Raw genomic sequence first — 23828 nt, 5'->3', positions numbered from 1 at the left:
GAGGGGAGCACCGAGGGATGGAGGGTGGAGGGAGGAGTACCTCCTTCTTGGTCCAGGAGCGGAAGGCCACGTTGAGCGATCTGGCACCGTGTACCAGGTAGCTGGCAGGGTGGCGCTGGTTCTCCCGGAGACCTGTGGGGAACAGTCAGAGGCTGCCACACATATTACCATTAATAAACGCACAGCATGATCCCGCCGCCCAGCAAGGGAGAGCCAACGTGCAGCCTTCCCCGGTCGACCAGCCCCTCTCTCCCCCCCGCCCCCTCCCCACTCACCTCTGAAGGTGTCCAGCAGGTGTTTGCCAACGTACCAGCAGATGGTCTCAAAGTTCGGGAACTTGAACAGGTCAGCGGTGTTTAATCGCTTCTCAATCTCATAGGCCCTGGGGTGGGGACAGAGAGAGAGACACACAGTCAGAGAGGTGGGGGGGGGAGACCAGGGGGGGTGGGGCTGGGAGGGGGACACCTGGGGGTGGGGGGGGAGGGAGACAGAAGGGGGAGAGCGGGGAGGGGGAAAGGCCGCGAGGGGATGTGAGGCAGGGGTTGGGTGGGGGGTTACACAGCCCACCAGCTGTGCCCAGGCCCAGCGCACCGGATGCCTGAGAGCTGGGTAAGACTCCAGCCCAGGGGGGAGCGAGGGGGGGTGAGGAGGGGGGGCACTTACTTCAGCTGCATTTCAATGTTGAGGCTGTGCAGGAAATTCCCCCCAAAGGCAATACAATCCACAGGGGTGAGCACCGCGTGGATCCAACCTGTCACAGAGAAAGAGACACCAGCCACAGGGTCACTGACGGGAGAGGACCCCACAGCACCCGCTCCCTCAGCACTGACCCTCCCACAGCACCCGCTCCCTCAGCACTGACCCTCCCACAGCACCGCTCCCTCAGCACTGACCCTCCCACAGCACCCGCTCCCTCAGCACTGACCCTCCCACAGCACTGACCCTCCCTCAGCGCCCGCTCCCTCAGCACTGACCCTCCCACAGCACCCGCTCCCTCAGCACTGACCCTCCCACAGCACTGACCCTCCCACAGCACTGACCCTCCCTCAGCGCCCGCTCCCTCAGCACTGACCCTCCCACAGCACCCGCTCCCTCAGCACTGACCCTCCCTCAGCGCCCGCTCCCTCAGCACTGACCCTCCCACAGCACCCACTCCTCAGCACTGACCCTCCCACAGCACCCGCTCCCTCAGCACTGACCCTCCCACAGCCCCCACTCCCTCAGCACTGACCCTCCCACAGCACTGACCCTCCCTCAGCGCCCGCTCCCTCAGCACTGACCCTCCCACAGCACCCGCTCCGTCAGCACTGACCCTCCCACAGCACCCACTCCCTCAGCACTGACCCTCCCTCAGCGCCCTCTCCCTCAGCACTGACCCTCCCACAGCCCCCGCTCCCTCAGCACTGACCCTCCCACAGCCCCCGCTCCCTCAGCACTGACCCTCCCTCAGCACCCACTGCCAATTCTCCCTCTTGATGAAACCTCTCTCTCTCTCTCTCTCTCTCACAGCCACAGACATACTCACTCGATTCCTCTTCCTGATTAAATGCCTCAGCCTGTTAGGGTCATGGTCAGGGTGCAGTCTTAGATAGAGTCGTAGAGATGTACAGCACGGAAACTGACCCTTCGGTCCAACTCGTCCATGCCGACCAGAGATCCCAACCCAATCTAGTCCCACCTGCCAGCACCGGCCCATATCCCTCCAAACCCTTCCTATTTATATACCCATCCAGATGCCTCTTAAATGTCATTGTATCAGCCCCCACCACATCCTCTGGCAGCTCATTCCATACACGTACCAATCTCTGGGGGAAAAAGTTGCCCCTAAGGTCTCTTTTATATCTTTCCCCTCTCACCCTAAACCTATGCCCCTCTAGTTCTGGACTCCCTGACCCCAGGGAAAAGACTTTGCCTATTTATCCTATCCATGCCCCTCATGATTTTGTAAACCTCTATAAGGTCACCCCTCAGCCTCCGACGCTCCAGGGAAAACAGCCCCAGCCTGTTCAGCCTCTCCCTGTAGCTCAGATCCTCCAACCCTGGCAACATCCTTGTAAATCTTTTCTGAACCCTTTCAAGTTTCACAACATCTTTCCGATAGGAAGGAGACCAGAATTGCACGCAATATTCCAACAGTGGCCCTAACCAATGTCCTGTACAGCCACAACATGACCTCCCAACTCCTGTACTCAATACTCTGACCAATAAAGGAAAGCATACCAAACGCTGCCTTCACTATCCCATCTACCTGCGACTCCACTTTCGAGGAGTAATGAACCTGCACTCCAAGGTCTCTTTGTTCAGCAACACTCCCCAGGACCTTACCATTAAGTGTATAAGTCCTGCCCCTCACATTTTTCTGAATTAAACTCTATCTGCCACTCCTCAGCCCATTGGCCCATCTGGTCCAGATCCTGTTGTAATCTGAGGTAACCCTCTTCGCTGTCCACTACACCGACAATTTTGGGGTCATCTGCAGACTTACTAACTGTACCTCTTATGCTAACAACCAAATCATTTATGTAAATGACAAAACGTAGAGGACCCAGCACCGATCCTTGTGGCACTCCACTGGTCACAGGCCTCCAGTCTGAAAAACAACCCTCCACCACCACCCTCTGTCTTCTACCTTTGAGCCAGTTCTGTATCCAAATGGCTAGTTCTCCCTGTATTCCATGAGATCTAACCTTGCTAACCAGTCTCCCAGGGGGAACCTTGTCGAACGCCTTATTGAAGTCCATATAGATCACATCTACTGCTCTGTCCTCATCAATCTTCTTTGTTACCTCTTCAAAAAACTCAATCAAGTTTGTGAGCCATGATTTCCCACACACAAAACCATGTTGACTATCCCTAATCAGTCCTTGCATTTCCAAATACATGTAAAGTCTGTCCCTCAGGATTCCCTCCAACAACTGGCCCACCACCGAGGTCAGGCTCTCTGGTCTATAGTTCCCTGGCTTGTCCTTACCACCCTTCTTAAACAGTGGCACCACGTTTGCCAACCTCCAGTCTTCCAGCACCTCACCTGTGACTATCGATGATACAAATATCTCAGCAAGGGGCCCAGCAATCACTTCTAGCTTCCCACAGTGTTCTCGGGTACACCTGATCAGGTCCTGGGGATTTAGCCATCTTTATGTATTTCAAGACATCCAGCACTTCCTCCTCTGTAATATGGACATTTTGCAAGGTGTCACTGTCTATTTCCCTACAGTCTATATCTTTCATATTCTTTTCCACAGTAAATACTGATGCAAAATATTCATTTAGTATCTCCCCCATTTTCTGCGGCTCCACACAAAGGCCGCCTTGCTGATCTTTGAGGGGCCCTGTTCTCTCCCTAGTTACCCTTTTGTCATTTATGTATTTGTAAAAACCATTTGGATTCTCCTTAACTCTATTTCCCAAAGCTATCTCGTACCCTTTTTGACCTCCTGATTTCCCTCTTAAATATATTCCTACTTCCTTTATACTCTTCTAAGGATTCACTCGATCTATCCTGTCTGTACCTGACATATGCTTCCTTCTTTCTCTTAACCAAACCCTCAATTTCTTTAGTCATCCAGCATTCCCTATACCTACCAGCCTTCTCTTTCACCCTGACAGGAATATACTTTCTCTGGATTCTTGTTATCTCATTTCTGAAGGCTTCCCATTTTCCAGCCGTCCCTTTACCTGCGAACATCTGTCCCCAATCAGCTTTCGAAAGTTCTTGCCTAATACCGTCAAATTTGGCCTTTCTCCAATTTAGAACTTCAACTTTTAGATCTGGTCTATCCTTTTCCATCACTATTTTAAATGTAATAGAATTATGGTCACTGGCCTCAAAGTGCTCCCCCACTGACACCTCAGTCGGCTGCCCTGCCTTATTTCCCAAGAGTAGGTCAAGTTTTGCACCTTCTCTAGTAGATACATCCACATACTGAATCAGAAAATTGTCTTGTACACACTTAACAAATTCCTCTCCATCTGAACCTTTAACACTATGGCAGTTCCAGTCGATGTTTGGAAAGTTAAAATCCCCTTCCATAACTACCCTATTATTCTTACAGATAGCTGAGATCTCCTTACAAGTTTGTTTCTCAATTTCCCTCTGACCATAGGGTGTCTATAATACAATCCCAATAAGGTGATCATCCCTTTCTTATTTCTCAGTTCCAACCAAATAACTTCCCTGGATGTATTTCCGGGAATATCCTCCCTCAGCACAGCTAGAACGCTATCCCTTATCAAAAATGTCACTCCCCCTCCTCTCTTGCCTCCCTTTCTATCCTTCCTGTAGCATTAAGCTGCCAGACCTGCCTCTCCTGGAGTCATGTCTCTGTAATTGCTATGATATCACTGTTCCCCCTGGGACTTACCGGTTATGGTCAGGGTCAGGGTCAGGGTGCAGTCTCTGTTCCCCCTGGGACTTACTGGTTAGGGTCAGGGTCAGGGTCAGGGTGCAGTCTCCATACCCCCTGGGACTTACCGGTTAGGGACAGGGTCAGGGTCAGGGTCAGGGTGCAGTCTCTGTACCCCCTGGGACTTACCGGTTAGGGACAGGGTCAGGGTGCAGTCTCCATACCCCCTGGGACTTACCGGTTAGGGTCAGGGTCAGGGTCAGGGTGCAGTCACTGTTCCCCCTGGGACTTACCGGTTAGGATCTGGGTCTGGGTCAGGGTCAGGGTCAGGGTGCAGTCTCTATACCCCCTGGGACTTACCGGTTAGGGACAGGGTCAGGGTCAGGGTCAAGGTGCAGTCTCTATACCCCCTGGGACTTACCGGTTAGGGTCAGGGTCAGGGTCAGGGTCAGGGTGCAGTCACTGTTCCCCCTGGGACTTACCGGTTAGGATCTGGGTCTGGGTCAGGGTCAGGGTCAGGGTGCAGTCTCTATACCCCCTGGGACTTACCGGTTAGGGTCAGGGTCAGGGTCAGGGTGCAGTCTCTGTACCCCCTGGGACTTACCGGTTAGGGTCAGGGTCAGGGTCAGGGTTCAGTCTCTGTTCCCCCTGGGACTTACCGGTTAGGGTCAGGGTCAGGGTTCAGTCTCTGTTCCCCCTGGGACTTACCGGTTAGGGTCAGGGTCAGGGTCAGGGTGCAGTCTCTGTACCCCCTGGGACTTACCGGTTCGGGTCAGGGTTCAGTCTCTGTTCCCCCTGGGACTTACCGGTTAGGGTCAGGGTCAGGGTTAGGGTCAGGGCTCGGGTCTGGGTTCAGTCTCCGTACCCCTGGGACTTACCTGTGGGGATGAACAGAGTCTGGCCTTGACTGACAGAGCACGTGTAACACCTGTCCACCTGGTCACCGAAGAACATCTCATTCTGGTTGTTGGAGGAGCTCCAGTGTTCAAACAACGCCAGGTTCGCAGGGCTGGGTCTGATCAGGTAAAACACCTTCTCCCCCTGCAGCACCGCACACGCACACACAGAGGGACACAGACACACAGGGACACACACACAGGGACACACACACACACAGGGACAGAGACACACAGAGGGACAGAGACACACAGAGGGACAGAGACACACAGAGGGACACACGCACAAACACACAGACAGAGAGACACACAGGGTCACACACACAGACAGACAGAGACACACAGGGACACACACAGACAGACAGGGACACACAGGGTCAGACATAAACACACAGGGACACATACACAGACAGACAGAGACACACAGGATCAGACAAACACACAGACAGACAGACAGAGACACACAGGGTCAGACATAAACACACAGGGACACACACACAGAGGGACAGAGACACACAGGGACAGAGACACACAGGGACAGAGACAGACACGAGGGGTTGGGGGTGAAAAGGAGGAGCAGGTTAGCACATGCGGTTCACACGGCCCACACCCTCCCCCTCCCAACCCCAGCACATCACAGCTTACCCCCCCCCCCCACCCCAACCCCTTCACCTCCTTCAGGAGGGACACACAGATAAAGGGCCAGAGGAGGGGACACAGAGATAGGGAGGGGGTGTAGGGGCTGGAGTGTGGATGATCGAGTGTGAGAGAGGGGAGGGAGAGGCAGCGAGGAGGAGTGAGACCGCCCCCCGCCCGTACCTTCAGGACGTGGTACCAGACTGAGGTGCCACCGAAGTCGATGTGGAAGTCCGTGTAACTATCCTGAACACCCATCAGGCAGTACTTCTGAACACTCGGCCGCTCAAACAGGGAGGATTCCGGCCAGAGATTCTCCACCCAAGACAGTTTCCTCACCAACTTCGGGGTCTCCACCAGATTGGACAGTCTGCAAAGGTCAGAGAGCATCCGGGTCAATCCAGGAGCAGCTCAGAGGCTGGGAATCCTGCAGCGAGTAACTCCCCTCCTGACTCTCCCCCCAAAGCCCTGTCCCACCATCGGGTCAGAGGCTGGGAATCCTGCAGTGAGTAACTCCCCTCCTGACCCTCCCCCCAAAGCCCTGTCCCACCATCGGGTCAGAGGCTGGGAATCCTGCAGTGAGTAACTCCCCTCCTGACCCTCCCCCCAAAGCCCTGTCCCACCATCGGGTCAGAGGCTGGGAATCCTGCAGTGAGTAACTCCCCTCCTGCCTCTCCCCCCAAAGCCCTGTCCCACCATCGGGTCAGAGGCTGGGAATCCTGCAGTGAGTAACTCCCCTCCTGACTCTCCCCCAAAGCCCTGTCCCACCATCGGGTCAGAGGCTGGGAATCCTGCAGTGAGTAACTCCCCTCCTGCCTCTCCCCCCAAAGCCCTGTCCCACCATCGGGTCAGAGGCTGGGAATCCTGCAGCGAGTAACTCCCCTCCTGACTCTCCCCCCAAAGCCCTGTCCCACCATCGGGGTCAGAGGCTGGGAATCCTGCAGCGAGTAACTCCCCTCCTGACTCTCCCCCCAAAGCCCTGTCCCACCATCGGGTCAGAGGCTGGGAATCCTGCAGCGAGTAACTCCCCTCCTGACTCTCCCCCCCAAAGCCCTGTCCCACCATCGGGTCAGAGGCTGGGAATCCTGCAGTGATTAACCCCCCTCCTGACTCTCCCCCCAAAGCCCTGTCCCACCATCGGGTCAGAGGCTGGGAATCCTGCAGTGAGTAACTCCCCTCCTGACTCTCCCCCCAAAGCCCTATCCCACCATCGGGTCAGAGGCTGGGAATCCTGCAGCGAGTAACTCCCCTCCTGACTCTCCCCCCAAAGCCCTGTCCCACCATTGGGTCAGAGGCTGGGAATCCTGCAGCGAGTAACTCCCCTCCTGACTCTCCCACCATCGAGGTCAGAGGCTGGGAATCCTGCAGCGAGTAACTCCCCTCCTGACTCTCCCCCCAAAGCCCTGTCCCACCATCGACAAGGCCCAAGTCAGGAGGGTGAGGGGATACTCCCCACTTGCCCTGGACGGGGGCAGCTCCAACAACACTTGAGAAGCTCAACACATTCCAGGGACAGAGCAACCCCACACCCCCCCCACACTCGATTGACACACTGACCCCCTTCAACACTCCCTCCCTCCACCCCTGAAGTAGCTGCGCTCATTAGGAATGCTCGGCTGAGCTCCAATGCTCCCTCCCTCCACCCCTGAGGTAGCTGTGCCCATTAGGAATGCTCGGCTGAGCGCCAACACTCACTCCTCCTGGGGCCACAGGTCAGCGCTTCCATTACCTGGTGTCGGAGAATTCCAGGCTGATGACGTTGAGCACCTTGTGTCGGTTGCTGCTGGTGTAATACTTCACAAAGTCACCCAGTTTCATCTTGCAATCTGCCTGACGGGCAACATCGATAACATCGATGATCTTCTCAGAGCCTGCCGGGGGCGGGGGGGGGAGAGGAGGAGACAGGGGGATGGGGAGACAGGGGGACAGGGAGACAGGGGGATGGGGAGAGGGGCGGACAAGGAGAGAATGGATAGAGAGAGAAACAGTGACGTTATACTGGGGACAGTGAAGACAGACCTCTGGGGGTGGGGTCATGAATATCCCCTCGTTTCCCCACCCCCAACCTTGGGCGGAAGTGACCAAAGCTCCCACATATTCCGTGTCCCCTCTCCGCACCCCGGAGTGGGGGGAAAACGAGGCCTGCCCTACTCCCCCGCCCCCACATCCCCGAGCAGCTGACTCACCCACGAAGCGCTCCACGTCGGTGACAGTGAAGGAACTGGATGGGACCATCATTCCCAGGCCATCCTTCTTGGCGACCAGGATGGGCACACTGAAGGAATTCTCCTCCAAATACTCCACGGTCAGCTGGTACCCTGTCGGCCGGAGAATCACATCGTCCGCACTGCGGGGGGGCAGGGGGGTGGGCGGGGCGAGGTGGGGGGGGGGGGCGGGAGAGACAGAGAGAGACAAGTGAATGCCCCACTGTTATACACATCAGGGAGAATCCACACAGTAACTCAGACCATGGAGTCTTCATCGCCCACCTCAGGGCAGGCACCACCTGATGTCACACGCTGCATCGGGAAGGCCAGGCGCCGACCCTCCCCCAGCACCCGCTCCCTCAGCACTGACCCTCCCACAGCCCCCGCTCCCTCAGCACTGACCCTCCCACAGCCCCCGCTCCCTCAGCACTGACCCTCCCACAGCACCCGCTCCCTCAGCACTGACCCTCCCACAGCCCCCGCTCCCTCAGCACTGACCCTCCCACAGCGCCCGCTCCCTCAGCACTGACCCTCCCACAGCCCCCACTCCCTCAGCACTGACCCTCCCACAGCACCCGCTCCCTCAGCACTGACCCTCCCACAGCCCCCACTCCCTCAGCACTGACCCTCCCACAGCACCCACTCCCTCAGCACTGACCCTCCCACAGCCCCCACTCCCTCAGCACTGACCCTCCCACAGCCCCCACTCCCTCAGCACTGACCCTCCCACAGCACCCGCTCCCTCAGCACTGACCCTCCCACAGCCCCCACTCCCTCAGCACTGACCCTCCCACAGCACCCACTCCCACAGCACTGACCCTCCCACAGCCCCCGCTCCCTCAGCACTGACCCTCCCACAGCCCCCGCTCCCTCAGCACTGACCCTCCCACAGCACCCGCTCCCTCAGCACTGACCCTCCCACAGCGCCCGCTCCCTCAGCACTGACCCTCCCACAGCACCCGCTCCCTCAGCACTGACCCTCCCACAGCACCCGCTCCCTCAGCGCTGACCCTCCCACAGCACCCACTCCCCCAGCACTGACCCTCCCACAGCCCCCGCTCCCTCAGCACTGACCCTCCCACAGCACCCGCTCCCTCAGCACTGACCCTCCCACAGCACCCGCTCCCTCAGCGCTGACCCTCCCACAGCACCCGCTCCCTCAGCGCTGACCCTCCCACAGCACCCGCTCCCTCAGCACTGACCCTCCCACAGCACCCGCTCCCTCAGCACTGACCCTCCCACAGCACCCGCTCCCTCAGCACTGACCCTCCCACAGCACCCACTCCCTCAGCACTGACCCTCCCACAGCACCCGCTCCCTCAGCACTGACCCTCCCACAGCGCCCGCTCCCTCAGCACTGACCCTCCCACAGCCCCCACTCCCTCAGCACTGACCCTCCCACAGCCCCCGCTCCCTCAGCACTGACCCTCCCACAGCGCCCGCTCCCTCAGCACTGACCCTCCCACAGCCCCCGCTCCCTCAGCACTGACCCTCCCACAGCACCCGCTCCCTCAGCACTGACCCTCCCACAGCACCCACTCCCTCAGCCCTGAGCCAATGGGTCTGACCGAGACCTGGAGCCTGGGAGTGGGGGTGTTTCTGGTGGAGTACAGGCCCTACCTTGGAAAGGTCCTGCTACACAGCTCTTTGATGAAGGTGGGAGTCCCTGTCTGGACAGGCTGAGTCCGGACTGGGGTACTCAGGCGATCCGGCCTCAGCGACACTCTCCGACGCTTCACTGTGTCGGGGGGGGGGGGGGAACAAGCAGAGGAGGAGAGGGGGTGGCAAGACAAAGGCAGACAGAGAGAGACCGAAATGAAAACAATTCAACCCATCAGTTCCACCTGCCTAATGTGATCGCAAAGAACGCAAGTCCCCCTTCCCCCGGGTCACACAGTGAGAGGCCCCTTCTCCCTTCCCCCGGGTCACACAGTGAGAGGCTCCTTCCCCTGGGTCGCACAGTGAGAGGCCCCTTCTCCCTTCCCCTGGGTCACACAGTGAGAGGCTCCTTCCCCTGGGTCACACAGTGAGAGACCCCTTCCCCTGGGTCACACAGTGAGAGACCCCTTCCCCCTGGTCACACAGTGAGAGGCTCCTTCCCCTGGGTCGCACAGTGAGAGGCCCCTTCTCCCTTCCCCTGGGTCGCACAGTGAGAGGCCCCTTCTCCCTTCCCCTGGGTCGCACAGTGAGAGGCCCCTTCTCCCTTCCCCTGGGTCACACAGTGAGAGACCCCTTCCCCTGGGTCACACAGTGAGAGACCCCTTCCCCCTTCCCCTGGGTCACACAGTGAGAGGCCCCTTCTCCCTTCCCCTGGGTCACACAGTGAGAGGCCCCTTCCCCTGGGTCACACAGTGAGAGACCCCTTCCCCCTGGTCACACAGTGAGAGGCTCCTTCCCCTGGGTCGCACAGTGAGAGGCCCCTTCTCCCTTCCCCTGGGTCGCACAGTGAGAGGCCCCTTCTCCCTTCCCCTGGGTCGCACAGTGAGAGGCCCCTTCTCCCTTCCCCTGGGTCGCACAGTGAGAGGCCCCTTCTCCCTTCCCCTGGGTCACACAGTGAGAGACCCCTTCCCCTGGGTCACACAGTGAGAGACCCCTTCCCCCTTCCCCTGGGTCACACAGTGAGAGGCCCCTTCTCCCTTCCCCTGGGTCACACAGTGAGAGGCCCCTTCCCCTGGGTCACACAGTGAGAGACCCCTTCTCCCTTCCCCTGGGTCGCACAGTGAGAGGCCCCTTCTCCCTTCCCCTGGGTCACACAGTGAGAGACCCCTTCCCCTGGGTCACACAGTGAGAGACCCCTTCCCCCTTCCCCTGGGTCACACAGTGAGAGGCCCCTTCTCCCTTCCCCTGGGTCACACAGTGAGAGGCCCCTTCCCCTGGGTCACACAGTGAGAGACCCCTTCTCCCTTCCCCTGGGTCACACAGTGAGAGGCCCCTTCTCCCTTCCCCTGGGTCACACAGTGAGAGACCCCTTCCCCTGGGTCACACAGTGAGAGACCCCTTCCCCCTTCCCCTGGGTCACACAGTGAGAGACCCCTTCTCCCTTCCCCTGGGTCACACAGTGAGAGGCTCCTTCCCCCTTCCCCTGGGTCACACAGTGAGAGACCCCTTCCCCCTTCCCCTGGGTCACACAGTGAGAGGCCCCTTCTCCCTTCCCCTGGGTCACACAGTGAGAGACCCCTTCTCCCTTCCCCTGGGTCACACAGTGAGAGGCTCCTTCCCCTGGGTCGCACAGTGAGAGGCCCCTTCTCCCTTCCCCTGGGTCACACAGTGAGAGACCCCTTCTCCCTTCCCCTGGGTCACACAGTGAGAGGCCCCTTCTCCCTTCCCCTGGGTCACACAGTGAGAGACCCCTTCTCCCTTCCCCCGGGTCACACAGTGAGAGGCCCCTTCCCCTGGGTCACACAGTGAGAGGCCCCTTCTCCCTTCCCCTGGGTCACACAGTGAGAGACCCCTTCCCCTGGGTCACACAGTGAGAGGCCCCTTCCCCTGGGTCACACAGTGAGAGGCCCCTTCTCCCTTCCCCTGGGTCACACAGTGAGAGACCCCTTCTCCCTTCCCCCGGGTCACACAGTGAGAGGCCCCTTCCCCTGGGTCACACAGTGAGAGACCCCTTCCCCCTGGTCACACAGTGAGAGGCTCCTTCCCCTGGGTCGCACAGTGAGAGGCCCCTTCTCCCTTCCCCTGGGTCGCACAGTGAGAGGCCCCTTCTCCCTTCCCCTGGGTCGCACAGTGAGAGGCCCCTTCTCCCTTCCCCTGGGTCGCACAGTGAGAGGCCCCTTCTCCCTTCCCCTGGGTCACACAGTGAGAGACCCCTTCCCCTGGGTCACACAGTGAGAGACCCCTTCCCCCTTCCCCTGGGTCACACAGTGAGAGGCCCCTTCTCCCTTCCCCTGGGTCACACAGTGAGAGGCCCCTTCCCCTGGGTCACACAGTGAGAGACCCCTTCTCCCTTCCCCTGGGTCGCACAGTGAGAGGCCCCTTCTCCCTTCCCCTGGGTCACACAGTGAGAGACCCCTTCCCCTGGGTCACACAGTGAGAGACCCCTTCCCCCTTCCCCTGGGTCACACAGTGAGAGGCCCCTTCTCCCTTCCCCTGGGTCACACAGTGAGAGGCCCCTTCCCCTGGGTCACACAGTGAGAGACCCCTTCTCCCTTCCCCTGGGTCACACAGTGAGAGGCCCCTTCTCCCTTCCCCTGGGTCACACAGTGAGAGACCCCTTCCCCTGGGTCACACAGTGAGAGACCCCTTCCCCCTTCCCCTGGGTCACACAGTGAGAGACCCCTTCTCCCTTCCCCTGGGTCACACAGTGAGAGGCTCCTTCCCCCTTCCCCTGGGTCACACAGTGAGAGACCCCTTCCCCCTTCCCCTGGGTCACACAGTGAGAGGCCCCTTCTCCCTTCCCCTGGGTCACACAGTGAGAGACCCCTTCTCCCTTCCCCTGGGTCACACAGTGAGAGGCTCCTTCCCCTGGGTCGCACAGTGAGAGGCCCCTTCTCCCTTCCCCTGGGTCACACAGTGAGAGACCCCTTCTCCCTTCCCCTGGGTCACACAGTGAGAGGCCCCTTCTCCCTTCCCCTGGGTCACACAGTGAGAGACCCCTTCTCCCTTCCCCCGGGTCACACAGTGAGAGGCCCCTTCCCCTGGGTCACACAGTGAGAGGCCCCTTCTCCCTTCCCCTGGGTCACACAGTGAGAGACCCCTTCCCCTGGGTCACACAGTGAGAGGCCCCTTCCCCTGGGTCACACAGTGAGAGGCCCCTTCTCCCTTCCCCTGGGTCACACAGTGAGAGACCCCTTCTCCCTTCCCCCGGGTCACACAGTGAGAGGCCCCTTCCCCTGGGTCACACAGTGAGAGACCCCTTCTCCCTTCCCCCGGGTCACACAGTGAGAGGCCCCTTCTCCCTTCCCCTGGGTCACACAGTGAGAGACCCCTTCTCCCTTCCCCTGGGTCACACAGTGAGAGGCCCCTTCTCCCTTCCCCTGGGTCGCACAGTGAGAGGCTCCCTTGAAGATTATGTGTCGTGTTAGGGCCCTGGGGAGCGTTGTGGAACAGAGACACCTCGGGGGTCATGGACAGCACTGTTTGAAGTTTGTGTCACTGGGAGACGGGGTGGGGAAGGTGGTGTTTCGCATGTTTGCCATCATCGCTCAGATCGGTCAGTACTGCAGTTGGGACCACTTATTGTGGACCTGATTGCTCAGGATGTTGGTGTGCCCTCTTCTAGACTACTGTGTCCGGTTCTGCTCCCCCTGCTATCGGGAGGATGTTAGTAAACTGGAGCGGGTTCAGAAGACCTGTCTGAGGATGTTGCCGGGAATGGAAGGGTTGAGTCAGGAGGAGAGATCGGAACTTTATTTACTGGAGAGTCGGAGGTGGAGGGGTGACCCTATAGGGGTTTAGAAAACAGCGAGGGACTTGGATAGGGTCAACGTCAGGTGTGTTTTTCCTGGAGTGGGTGACTTGAAGTTCATGGGCCATATTTTTAAGACGAGAACAGAAAGTTTTCCAAGGGACCTGAAGGGCAACTTCTCTCTTTTATACACAGACGGTGGTTTGTGTGTGGAATGAACTTCCTGAGTGTTATGAAGGTGTAAGAGGGGTGTTGGAGAACTTACAATGGAACATTGGGACCAGCAGTACCTGGGTTGCTCTGCGACAAAATCAAATTCAAATGTGGCCAATCCGTTTAAATTATGCCCCCAGATACTAAACTCCAACCATAACTGAATTTGGTATTTTGACAACAATAAAACCCATTAAACAACCCGAAGCTTTGAGGTATAAAATATTAAACAAATTGAACAGGTAGGAGGAGAACTGCCAAGGCACCATCACATGCAGACTATCCAGAGAACAGCTCCTTTAAAAGGTACCTTTATCTAGCTACCACCTGTGAAAATAAATCTCGAAGCAGGAAAGATGATTGAGGAGAAGCGAGAAGATGGAACAACTGGCTGGTTTTTAAGTTTGAAGTTTTCAGTAAATCTTAATCAGGGATTTTATCGGACCAGCATTGTCGAGGGGAAAGTACAAGATAGGTTTGAGGAAGGAGCTGTAAACATTTGTTAGTTAAGGTCTATGTTAGACTGACAGAATAAATTTCTTGACTTTTTTCTCTACTTTAACTGGTGACTTTGGGGATAATTCTGACCTCTGGGATTTTAATAGACTATACCGGGGGTTAAATCATTCCTGTACTGCTGTTTAAATGAGCAGGAGTGAGTTACCCATGGGAGGCAGTGGGAGATGGGGGGACAGTTACAAGTGTTTCAAAAACATTTGGATAAATCAATGACGAGGAAAGGGATAGGGGACCAGGAGCAGGGCAGGGTGGGACTCGTTTAGTTTGGGAACAGGGTCAGCATGGGCTGGTTGGGCTGAAGGGTCCGTTTCTGTGATGTATGACTGACTCCCAGAGCAAATTGCTATTTAAGGTGAGGGGGGGAAAGGTTTAAAAGGGACCTGAGGGGCAACTTTTTTTCAGCCAGAGGGTGGTGCATCTATGACATGTGCTGCCAAAGAAACTGCTGGGGGTGCGTACAATGACAACAGTTATAAGGCCTTTAAAAGTGCCCACTCCCTCAGCACTGACCCTCCCACAGCACCCGCTCCCTCAGCGCTGACCCTCCCACAGCGTCCGCTCCCTCAGCGCTGACCCTCCCACAGCGCCCGCTCCCTCAGCGCTGACCCTCCCACAGCGCCCGCTCCCTCAGCGCTGACCCTCCCACAGCGCCCGCTCCCTCCCACAGCACTGACCCTCCCACAGCACTGACCCTCCCACAGCACCCGCTCCCTCAGCACTGACCTTCCCACTGCGCCCGCTCCCTCAGCGCTGACCCTCCCACAGCGCCCGCTCCCTTAGCACTGACCCTCCCACAGCACCTGCTCCCTCAGCGCTGACCCTCCCACAGCGCCCGTTCCCTCAGCACTGACCCTCCCACAGCACTGACCCTACCACAGCACCCGCTCCCTCAGCACTGACCCTCCCACAGCACCCGCTCCCTTAGCGCTGACCCTCCCACACCGCCCGCTCCCTCAGCGCTGACCCTCCCACAGCGCCCGCTCCCTCAGCGCTGACCCTCCCACAGCGCCCGCTCCCTCAGCGCTGACCCTCCCACAGCGCCCGCTCCCTCAGCGCTGACCCTCCCACAGCGCTGACCCTCCCACAGCACCTGCTCCCTCAGCGCTGACCCTCCCACAGCGCCCGTTCCCTCAGCACTGACCCTCCCACAGCACTGACCCTCCCACAGCACCCGCTCCCTCAGCGCTGACCCTCCCACAGCACCCGCTCCCTCAGCGCTGACCCTCCCTCAGCGTTGACCCTCCCACAGCACCTGCTCCCTCAGCCCTGACCCTCCCACAGCACCCGCTCCCTCAGCACTGACCCTCCCACAGCACCTGCTCCCTCAGCGCTGACCCTCCCACAGCGCCCGTTCCCTCAGCACTGACCCTCCCACAGCACCCGCTCCCTCAGCGCTGACCCTCCCACAGCACCCGCTCCCTCAGCGCTGACCCTCCCTCAGCGTTGACCCTCCCACAGCACCTGCTCCCTCAGCCCTGACCCTCCCACAGCACCCGCTCCCTCAGCACTGACCCTCCCACAGTGCCTGCTCCCTCAACGCTGACCCTCCCACAGCGCCCACTCCCTCAGCCCTGACCCTCCCACAGCGCTGACCCTCCCACAGCGCCCGCTCCCTCAGCGCTGACCCTCCCACAGCACCTGCTCCCTCAGCGCTGACCCTCCCACAGCGCCCGTTCCCTCAGCACTGACCCTCCCACAGCACTGACCCTACCACAGCACCCACTCCCTCAGCGCTGACCCTCCCACAGCACCCACTCCCTCAGCGCTGACCCTCCCACAGCACCCGCTCCCATAGCGCTGACCCTCCCTCAGCGCTGACCCTCCCACACCGCCCGCTCCCTCAGCGCTGACCCTCCCACAGCACCCGCTCCCTCAGCCCTGACCCTCCCACAGCACCCGCTCCCTCAGCGCTGACCCTCCCACAGCGCTGACCCTCCCACAGCGCCCACTCCCTCAGCGCTGACCCTCCCACACCGCCCGCTCCCTCAGCGCTGACCCTCCCACAGCACCCGCTCCCTCACCCCTGACCCTCCCACAGCACCCGCTCCCTCAGCACTGACCCTCCCACAGTGCCTGCTCCCTCAGCACTGACCCTCCCACAGCGCCCAGACCTGAATTAAAGTGGGTGCAGATAGTGTGGCTATACAGCAGGAGGGCTCCCCTCCCACCCGCCCCTCCTTCCTCGAAGGGGCTGGTTACTTACTGATGGACGGGCCATGAACCTCCTCACAGCTGGGACAGTGATACAGGTCGATCTCTGCCGCCTCATCCTCTTCCACCCCCACGCAGCTGCAGAGACAGTGGGCAGAGCACAGGGGGTTAGAGGATCACGGCTCCAGCTCTCTAACCCCCCCCCAACACCCCTCCCTACAGGCAGAGCCCAGCTCTGAGAGCTGCAGGAAGTCTCAGCTCCCCACCAGACCCTCACCCACACCCTGCTCTCTGTCCCCCTCCTCCTGGGGCCTGTCCTTCAGCCTCACCCCACCCCCCCTCCCCACCCGGCGTCCTGTCCACCCAGCACCATCCCCTGGTCCTGAGGCCAGCCCCTCCCTGAATTTGAAGACCCTCTCCTCCCACCACCCCCCCTCCCCCGCACCCCCACCCCAGGCAGATCTTCATATTCCCTCCCCCTCCCACCATCCCCAGTCAATCTCCTTCAACTCCCTCACCTTCTGCCAGCCAGCCCGCCCTCCAGATCCTCCCCCTCCTCCCCTCGAACCCCGAGTCGCCGCGCTGTCTCCCACTCCCCGTCCCACCATTCGCCCCTCACCCTCCCTCCCTCCAGCATCCCCCCCCCCGTCTTCCTCCTCTTGCGTGACGACACGGGGCCCACTCTCCCTCAGGTCCGGCCCCTCCACCTCCGGTCAAACCTCTCGCACCGATGACCGCTTTCGCGCTCCCTCTCCCCCCTTCCCGAAGCTCGTGTCACCCCCTTTCCCGTTCCTCCCCTCCCCACCCCCCCACCCCCCTCCCCCACCCCCCCACCCTCACCTGCCATGGAACCAGTCCTGACAGAGGTCACACTCTATCATGAATCTGGTCACATCGTACGGGAGGCGACAGACACAGTACAGGGGCACTGAGGCCATTGCTCCCTCCCCTCTCTCCCTGACCCGGTGCCCCCACCCCTGACCCCACCCCCCAGACAGGGACAGAGAGACACCACCCCCCCTCTACCCCTTCACAAGGACCTCCCTCCACTAAAGGGACGCACAAGGAGACGGAGAGAGACCCCTTCCCAGGGAGACACAACCCCGACCCCTCACGGTGAGGCTCAGAGTCTCCACTCCCTCAGGGTCAGAGGAAAGGACGGAAACACCCCCCCCCACCCCCCTCACACTCACAGGGGCTGTCCCCACCCTCAGGGACAGAGACAGACCACCCTACCACTGCTCACAGAGAGACAGTAGCTCCCCGCCCCCCCCCCCCAACCGAAACCGGGACTCTCAGCACCCCCCTCAGGAGGGGGAGCACAGACTGCCCCCACCCTCGGGGGGACACAGACACAGACCACCCCCACCCTCAGGGGGGACACAGACTGAGACACAGACTGTCCCCACCCTCAGGGACAGACACAGACAGAGACAGACCGTCCCCACCCTCAGGGGACACAGACACAGACCACTCCCACCCTCAGGGGGGACACAGAACGCGCCCACCCGCAGTGGGACACAGACTGAGACACAGACCGTCCCCACCCTCAGGGGACACAGACAGAGACACAGACCGTCCCCACCCTCAGGAGAACACAGGCAGAGACACAGACTGCCCCCACCCTCAGGGGGACACAGACTGCCCCCACCCTCAGGGGGACACAGACTGCACCCACCCACAGGGACAGAGACGGGGACACAGACTGCCCCCACCCTCAGGGGGACACAGACAGAGACACAGACCGCCCCCACCCTCAGGGACAGAGACAGGGACACAGACCGCCCCCACCCTCAGGGACACAGACCGCCCCCACCCTCAGGGACAGAGACAGGGACACAGACCGCCCCCACCCTCAGGGACACAGACCGCCCCCACCCTCAGGGACACAGACCGCCCCCACCCTCAGGGACAGACGGTGCCGCCTCCCTCACGGAACGATCTTTCGGCCGGAACAAAAACCCAGCGCTCGGCTCCGACCCGCACATTCCACACTCCCCCCCGCCCCGCCCCCACAGGGAGGTCACCCCCCCACCCAGGGGAGGGACACACTCTCACCCCCACCCCCTGGGGAATAATTCACTGATAATTATCCGCTTTTACTCGATTCCCCAAAAACACTTTAAAACGCAGATCGCTCCGTTCCCGTCCGCACTTTCGACGCGCTCTGACGTCACCCGCCGCGCCGTTCTGTTACCCTGGGCCGCACTTTCGTCACGGTCCCCTCAGCGGGACCCAGCGCCTCTCCTCCTCCGCAAACCGCTGGCCATCGACACAATTAAATCCCAAACATTTTCGGGGATAGATCCTGTGGCGCCCTGACCCCGTCTGGACGCGGGGCGGCCGAGATCTCTCCGTTCCCGTCCGCACTTTCCACATTCCCCCGGGTGACGCCGCCATGTTCGGGTTTCGCAGCCGCACTTTCGTCACGGACACCCCCCCACCCTCCCAATCACTGGAAACCCTTTCCCCACGACCTCTCTCACTGCTCCCCAATCCCATCTCCTTCCCTGCTTCAGCAGGAATATTCCCCGCCCCTGAAGATCAATCCAAAACCCGAAGTCCCCCTGTTCACATCCGCACTTTCGACACAAAGTTGGGCCTGGGTCTTGCGTTTCCCCGACGCAGTTTCGTCACGAAGAAGTCGCCCTTGATCCGCCCGAAAGGAGAAGAAAATATGTATTTTAATTCATTTATTATATATGTATCTTTAATTTGTATTTTATATGTATATTATAACATATACCTAAATATGTTTACATCCCATTCCCTCCCTGACACCAACGTGAGATTTTTCCCACTGGCCCCGCCCCCTCACAGTGACGTCTGTCACTCCCGCGTCGAGCCCCGCCCCCTCACAGTGACGGCTGAGAGTCCCGCTCCCTCCCAGTGACGGCTGTCAGTCCCGCGCCAAGCCCCGCCCCCTCCCAGTGACGGCTGTCAGTCCCGCGCCAAGCCCCGCCCCCTCCCAGTGACGGCTGTCAGTCCCGCCCCCTGCCAGTGACGGCAGTCAGTCCCGCGCCCAGCCCCGCCCCCTCGCAATGTCGGCAGTCAGTTCCGCGCCGAGCCCCGCCTCCTCAGTGTCAGCAGTCAGTCCCGCGCCGAGCCCCGCCCCCTCCCATTGACGGCTGTCACCCCCGCGCCAAGCCCCGCCCCCTCAGTGACGGCTGACAATCCCGCGCCATGCACCGCCCCCTCCCAGTGACGGCTGTCACTCCCGCGCCGAGCCCCGCCCCCTCACAGTGACGGCTGTCACTCCCGCGCCGAGCCCCGCCCCCTCCCAGTGACGGCTGTCAGTTCCTCGCCGAGCCCCGCCCCCTCACAGTGACGGCTGTCACTCCGGCGCCAAGCCCCGCACTTTCGCCACGACCGGCCCGCCACCCCCAAGCCCCTTTTCCCCTTTATTCCTCCCCGTGAATAAAACGACCTATTTTCCCGAGAAGTTCGGTCGGATGGAAAAGTTTCAGAAAGAGGAGCGTTGACGCTCAGACGCTCCGTTCCCGTCCGCACTTTCGCCAGAAACCTCCGGCGGCGGCGGAGGAGGAGATGGTCCTCCATCCCGCGCCGCACTTTCGCCGGACGGACGCCCGCTCTCCAGCAGGTACCGTCCTGATTCCGGTTCTTAACCAAAAAAAAAGGTAAAGTCGCCCTTTATTTTAAATTAAATTCCGATTGGATTTCCAGCTTTCCATGAGGGCCGGACCCCGAGATCGCTCCATTCCCCACCGCACATTCGTCAGCGCGTGTCCTCCATTCGCTGTCGCACTTTCGTCACCCCGAGGTCGGGGTGGAAATCGCAGCGCAGGCCTTACGTTTTGTTTAGACCAAAATAAAAAGGCGAATCGACCTCCGTCGGTGACGGGCGGAATATTCTGACGCGACCGCCCTCCCGCCCGTGCCGATCCCGTGCAATCCAGATCCGGGATCGCTCCATTCCCGGCCGCACTTTCGTCGCTCCGGGCAGCGGCTGCCCTTCCATTCCATTCCATTCCCGGCCGCACTTTCGACACCGCGGTCGCCCCCGCCCCCCCCCCCAAAAATTCAAACCCTTCCCTTCCACCAACCACTTCCAGTGACGAGGGATAATCCTCGGAGAATATTCCGCCCTCCCCCGTGGAGCGGAGTGGCAAATCGTTCCATTCCCGTCGGCGGATTCGTCACAGCAAGGGTGCATGGACCATGGGGTGGAATCAGAATGCCCAGTGGGACATCAGAAGGTGCTCCACCCAGAGTGGCCTCCTGTTGTTCCCCCCCCCCCCCCCATCCCCTCATACGCATGGCACCGATGCACCCTGTTGCAAGCACCGGCTGCAAAGCCCCAAACCCACCCTCCAAGGCCAGTGGGAGGGACAGAATAACCCCCCCACCCTCTCCCTCTATTCCCCCACTGGGGATAGACTCTGGGCTCTTCCTGGAGAGTAGACCCTAAAGCGCGCATAAGTCTGCCCTCCTCAGCGTGGGGGAAGCCAAGCCAGCTGGCTGTAGCCAGTGTGGCCCCCCCCACCCAACCCTCTTCACAGGGCACTCCATCTCCCATCCATCACAGCTCAGGTGCTGCGTCAAATGTCCACCCTGCTGCCCTCCGTCGGTGTCCTTTCAACCAGTTTTCAACGAGAGACTGGCCACGACTACACGCTCCCCCGTCTCCCGCCCATCCTGCACGGAAAGCAGCCTCATGCCGTCAGGGTTAGTCTCCCGCCTCGCGCAACCGTGTAGGGTGTGCATATTTTGCCCGGGTCTGGGTGCGTTTCCAGCACCACACTTTTCGACTCCACGACAGGGCAAAACGTCATGTTGGACCCTTGACCATGTTCCTTGCTTCTGGGACGTCTGTGTGAATGAGGTTTGGAGTGGGGGTGCATTCGCCTTTTTTTTCATTTTAACTCCATAGCGTGCCCACCTTGACGATGGACATTGGAGATTTGTGAAGGTTTGTAGCTCAGGTTGAGGTTTAGGGTGTAGGTTTGCTCGCTGAGCTGTCGGTTTGATATCCAGACGTTTCATTACCTGGCTCGATAACATCATCAGTGGGAACCTCCAAGTGAAGCGAAGCTGTTGTCTCCTGCTTTCTATTTATATCTTTCTCCTGGATGGGGTTCCTGGGGTTTGTGGTGATGTCATTTCCTGAGGGGTTGATGGATGGCATCTAGATCTACGTGTATGTTTATGGCGCTGTGGTTGGAGTGCCAGGCCTCTAGGCATTCTCTGGTATGGCTTTGCTTAGCCTGTCCCAGGATAGATGTGTTGTCCCAGTCGAAATGGTGGGTTTTTCTCCATCCGTGTGCAGGGCTATGAAGGAGAGAGGGTCGTATCTTTTTGTAGCTAGCTGGTGTTTGTGTGTCCTGGTGGCGAAGTTTCTTCCTGTTTGTCCGTAAGACCATAAGACATAGGAGTGGAAGTAAGGCCATTCAGCCCATCGAGTCCACTCCGCCATTCAATCATGGCTGAGGGGTATTTCAACTCCACTTACCAGCATTCTCCCTGTAGCCCTTAATTCCTTGTCCTGCATAGTGTTTGTGGCAGTCCTTGCATGGAATTTTGTAGATGACGTTGGTTTTGTCCATGGAATGTACTGGATCTTTTAAGTTTGTTGGTATTTGTTTGAGAGTGTTGGTGGGTTTGTGTGCTACTAGGATTCCGAGGGGTCTCAGTAGTCTGGCTGTCATTTCTGAAACTTCTTTGATGTATGGTAAGGTGGTTCGGGTTTCTGGCTGTGCTTGGTCTGCTTGTCGTGGTTTGTTCCTGAGGAATGTGCGCACTATTTGAGTATCCGTTCTTCTTGAATATATCGTATAGGTGGTTCTCCTCTGTTTTCCGAAGTTCGTCTGTGCTGCAGTGTGTGGTGGCTCGTTGGAATAGTGTTCTGATACAGCTTCGTTTGTGTGTGTTGGGATGGTTGCTGGTTCCTCCAGTTTCCTGCCATAGTCCAAACAGGTTAGGGTGGATTGGCCGTGCTAAATTGTCCCCGTAGTGCCCAGGGATGTGCAGGTTAGGGAGGGTTGGCCGTGCTAAATTGTCCCCGTAGTGCCCAGGGATGTGCAGGTTAGGGTGGATTGGCTGTGCTAAACTGTCCCCGTAGTGCCCAGGGATGTGCAGGTTAGGGTGGGATTGGCCGTGCTAAATTGTCCCCGTAGTGCCCAGGGATGTGCAGGTTAGGGTGGATTGGCCGTGCTAAATTGTCCCCGTAGTGCCCAGGGATGTGCAGGTTAGGGTGGGATTGGCCGTGGGAAATTCTCCCATAATGCCCAGCGAAGAACTATTCCCAGACTCGGGAATTCCGACAACATTTACATAAGACAGTCACCTGGGTTATACTAAAAGAATAGACTTTTTAATTAATTAAGCACTGTAAGCATCTTTCAATCTCTTTACAGCATACCATTATCCTTCAAAGTCAACACCCATCCCCTCACAGTTTTCTCTCCACAGAGAGAAAGAAATCACTTAATTTTTTTTTGTTTAAAAACAGAATGTCAATACAATTTACTAAATAGCTGCAGAATCACTGAGGGGGAAGGGGTGAGAAATATACCTGTTTGGAGGACGGGGGGGGGGGGGAATGTGAAGCAGGAAGTTTAATTTATTTCAAAGGCTAAAACTTTTGCGTGTTATTCATCTGTGGGCAGCCGGCCCCTCCTTGGTGGGAGCCGGTGTCTAGCACTTGGCTGTCACTGTCTGGAGGCCTGGGAAGATTCGGACCTATCTTTATATTTGTGGAGGGGGGGCGGGGGTGCAGGATGGGGTCTGGAGTCACATATAGGCCCTGACCCCAGTCCCTGCGCCTCACACCCCCTAGATTTCCATCAAATCCGAATCCCACCATCGGTCAAACACTGCAGTGTCTGGGTGGGACTTGGCTGCGAGGGAGTTCTCCAAAAATCTGGGAAAGGGGAACGGAAAGGGAAACCCAAAAAAAAAGATAGAGGGAGGTGATTTTGGGGGGGGGAAATTTAAATAAGCTGACTGATTGTTATATGGCTGGGAATTGAAGGTGGGGGAGGGAACCAAATCACAATATTAAATAAGCTCACTACACAGGAAATAACAAGCCAGAACTCACAAGGTTACAGAGAATCTGTGGGTGTGGGGGTGTGTGTGTGTGTGTGTGTGTGTGTGTGTGTGTGTGTGTGTGTGTGTGTGTGTATCACTGTGGGGGAGTGCGTGGGTGTGTGTGCATGCGCAGGTGTGTGCGCGCGCGCGCGGGTGTGTGTGTGTGTGGGGGTGGGTGTCTGTCTGTGTGTGGGGGTGTGTGTGTGTGGGGGTGAAGGTGTGTGTGGGGGGGTGTGGGGTGCGTGTGTGGGTGGGGTGTGCGCGTGTGGGTGGGGGTCTGGGTGTGTGGGTGGGGAAGGTCGGGGAAGGTGTGTGGGTGTGGGGGGTGTGTGGGTTTGTGTGGGGGGTGTGTGTGTGGGGGGGGTAGGGGTGTGTGGGGGTGTGTGTGTGGGGGGTGTGGGTGTGCGTGTGTGCGTGGGTGTGGGTGGTGTGTGTGGGGGGGTTGGGGAAGGTCTGGGGG

The 23828-nt window shown here is 58.9% G+C and overlaps 1 protein-coding gene across 1 annotated transcript; it reads right to left on the bottom strand.

The window, feature by feature from the left end:
* Positions 1 to 11: 11 nt before the first annotated feature.
* LOC132813568 (histone lysine demethylase PHF8-like) lies at positions 12 to 17284 on the bottom strand (the record flags this gene model as incomplete). The annotated part of the gene is made up of 10 exons (XM_060823200.1): positions 17159 to 17284; positions 16371 to 16456; positions 9706 to 9823; positions 8065 to 8225; positions 7608 to 7749; positions 6062 to 6248; positions 5225 to 5387; positions 664 to 751; positions 276 to 382; positions 12 to 132 (listed from the first exon to the last, which is right to left on the bottom strand). Coding segments are annotated over exons 1-10 (1271 nt in total), but the record flags the coding sequence as incomplete, so codon positions are not given.
* Between the last annotated feature and the right edge of the window lie 6544 nt (positions 17285 to 23828).

Source organism: Hemiscyllium ocellatum, unplaced genomic scaffold (genome assembly GCF_020745735.1).
Source record: "Hemiscyllium ocellatum isolate sHemOce1 unplaced genomic scaffold, sHemOce1.pat.X.cur. scaffold_3862_pat_ctg1, whole genome shotgun sequence".
NCBI lineage: Eukaryota > Metazoa > Chordata > Chondrichthyes > Orectolobiformes > Hemiscylliidae > Hemiscyllium > Hemiscyllium ocellatum.
This window is presented reverse-complemented; position numbering and strand designations above follow the sequence as displayed.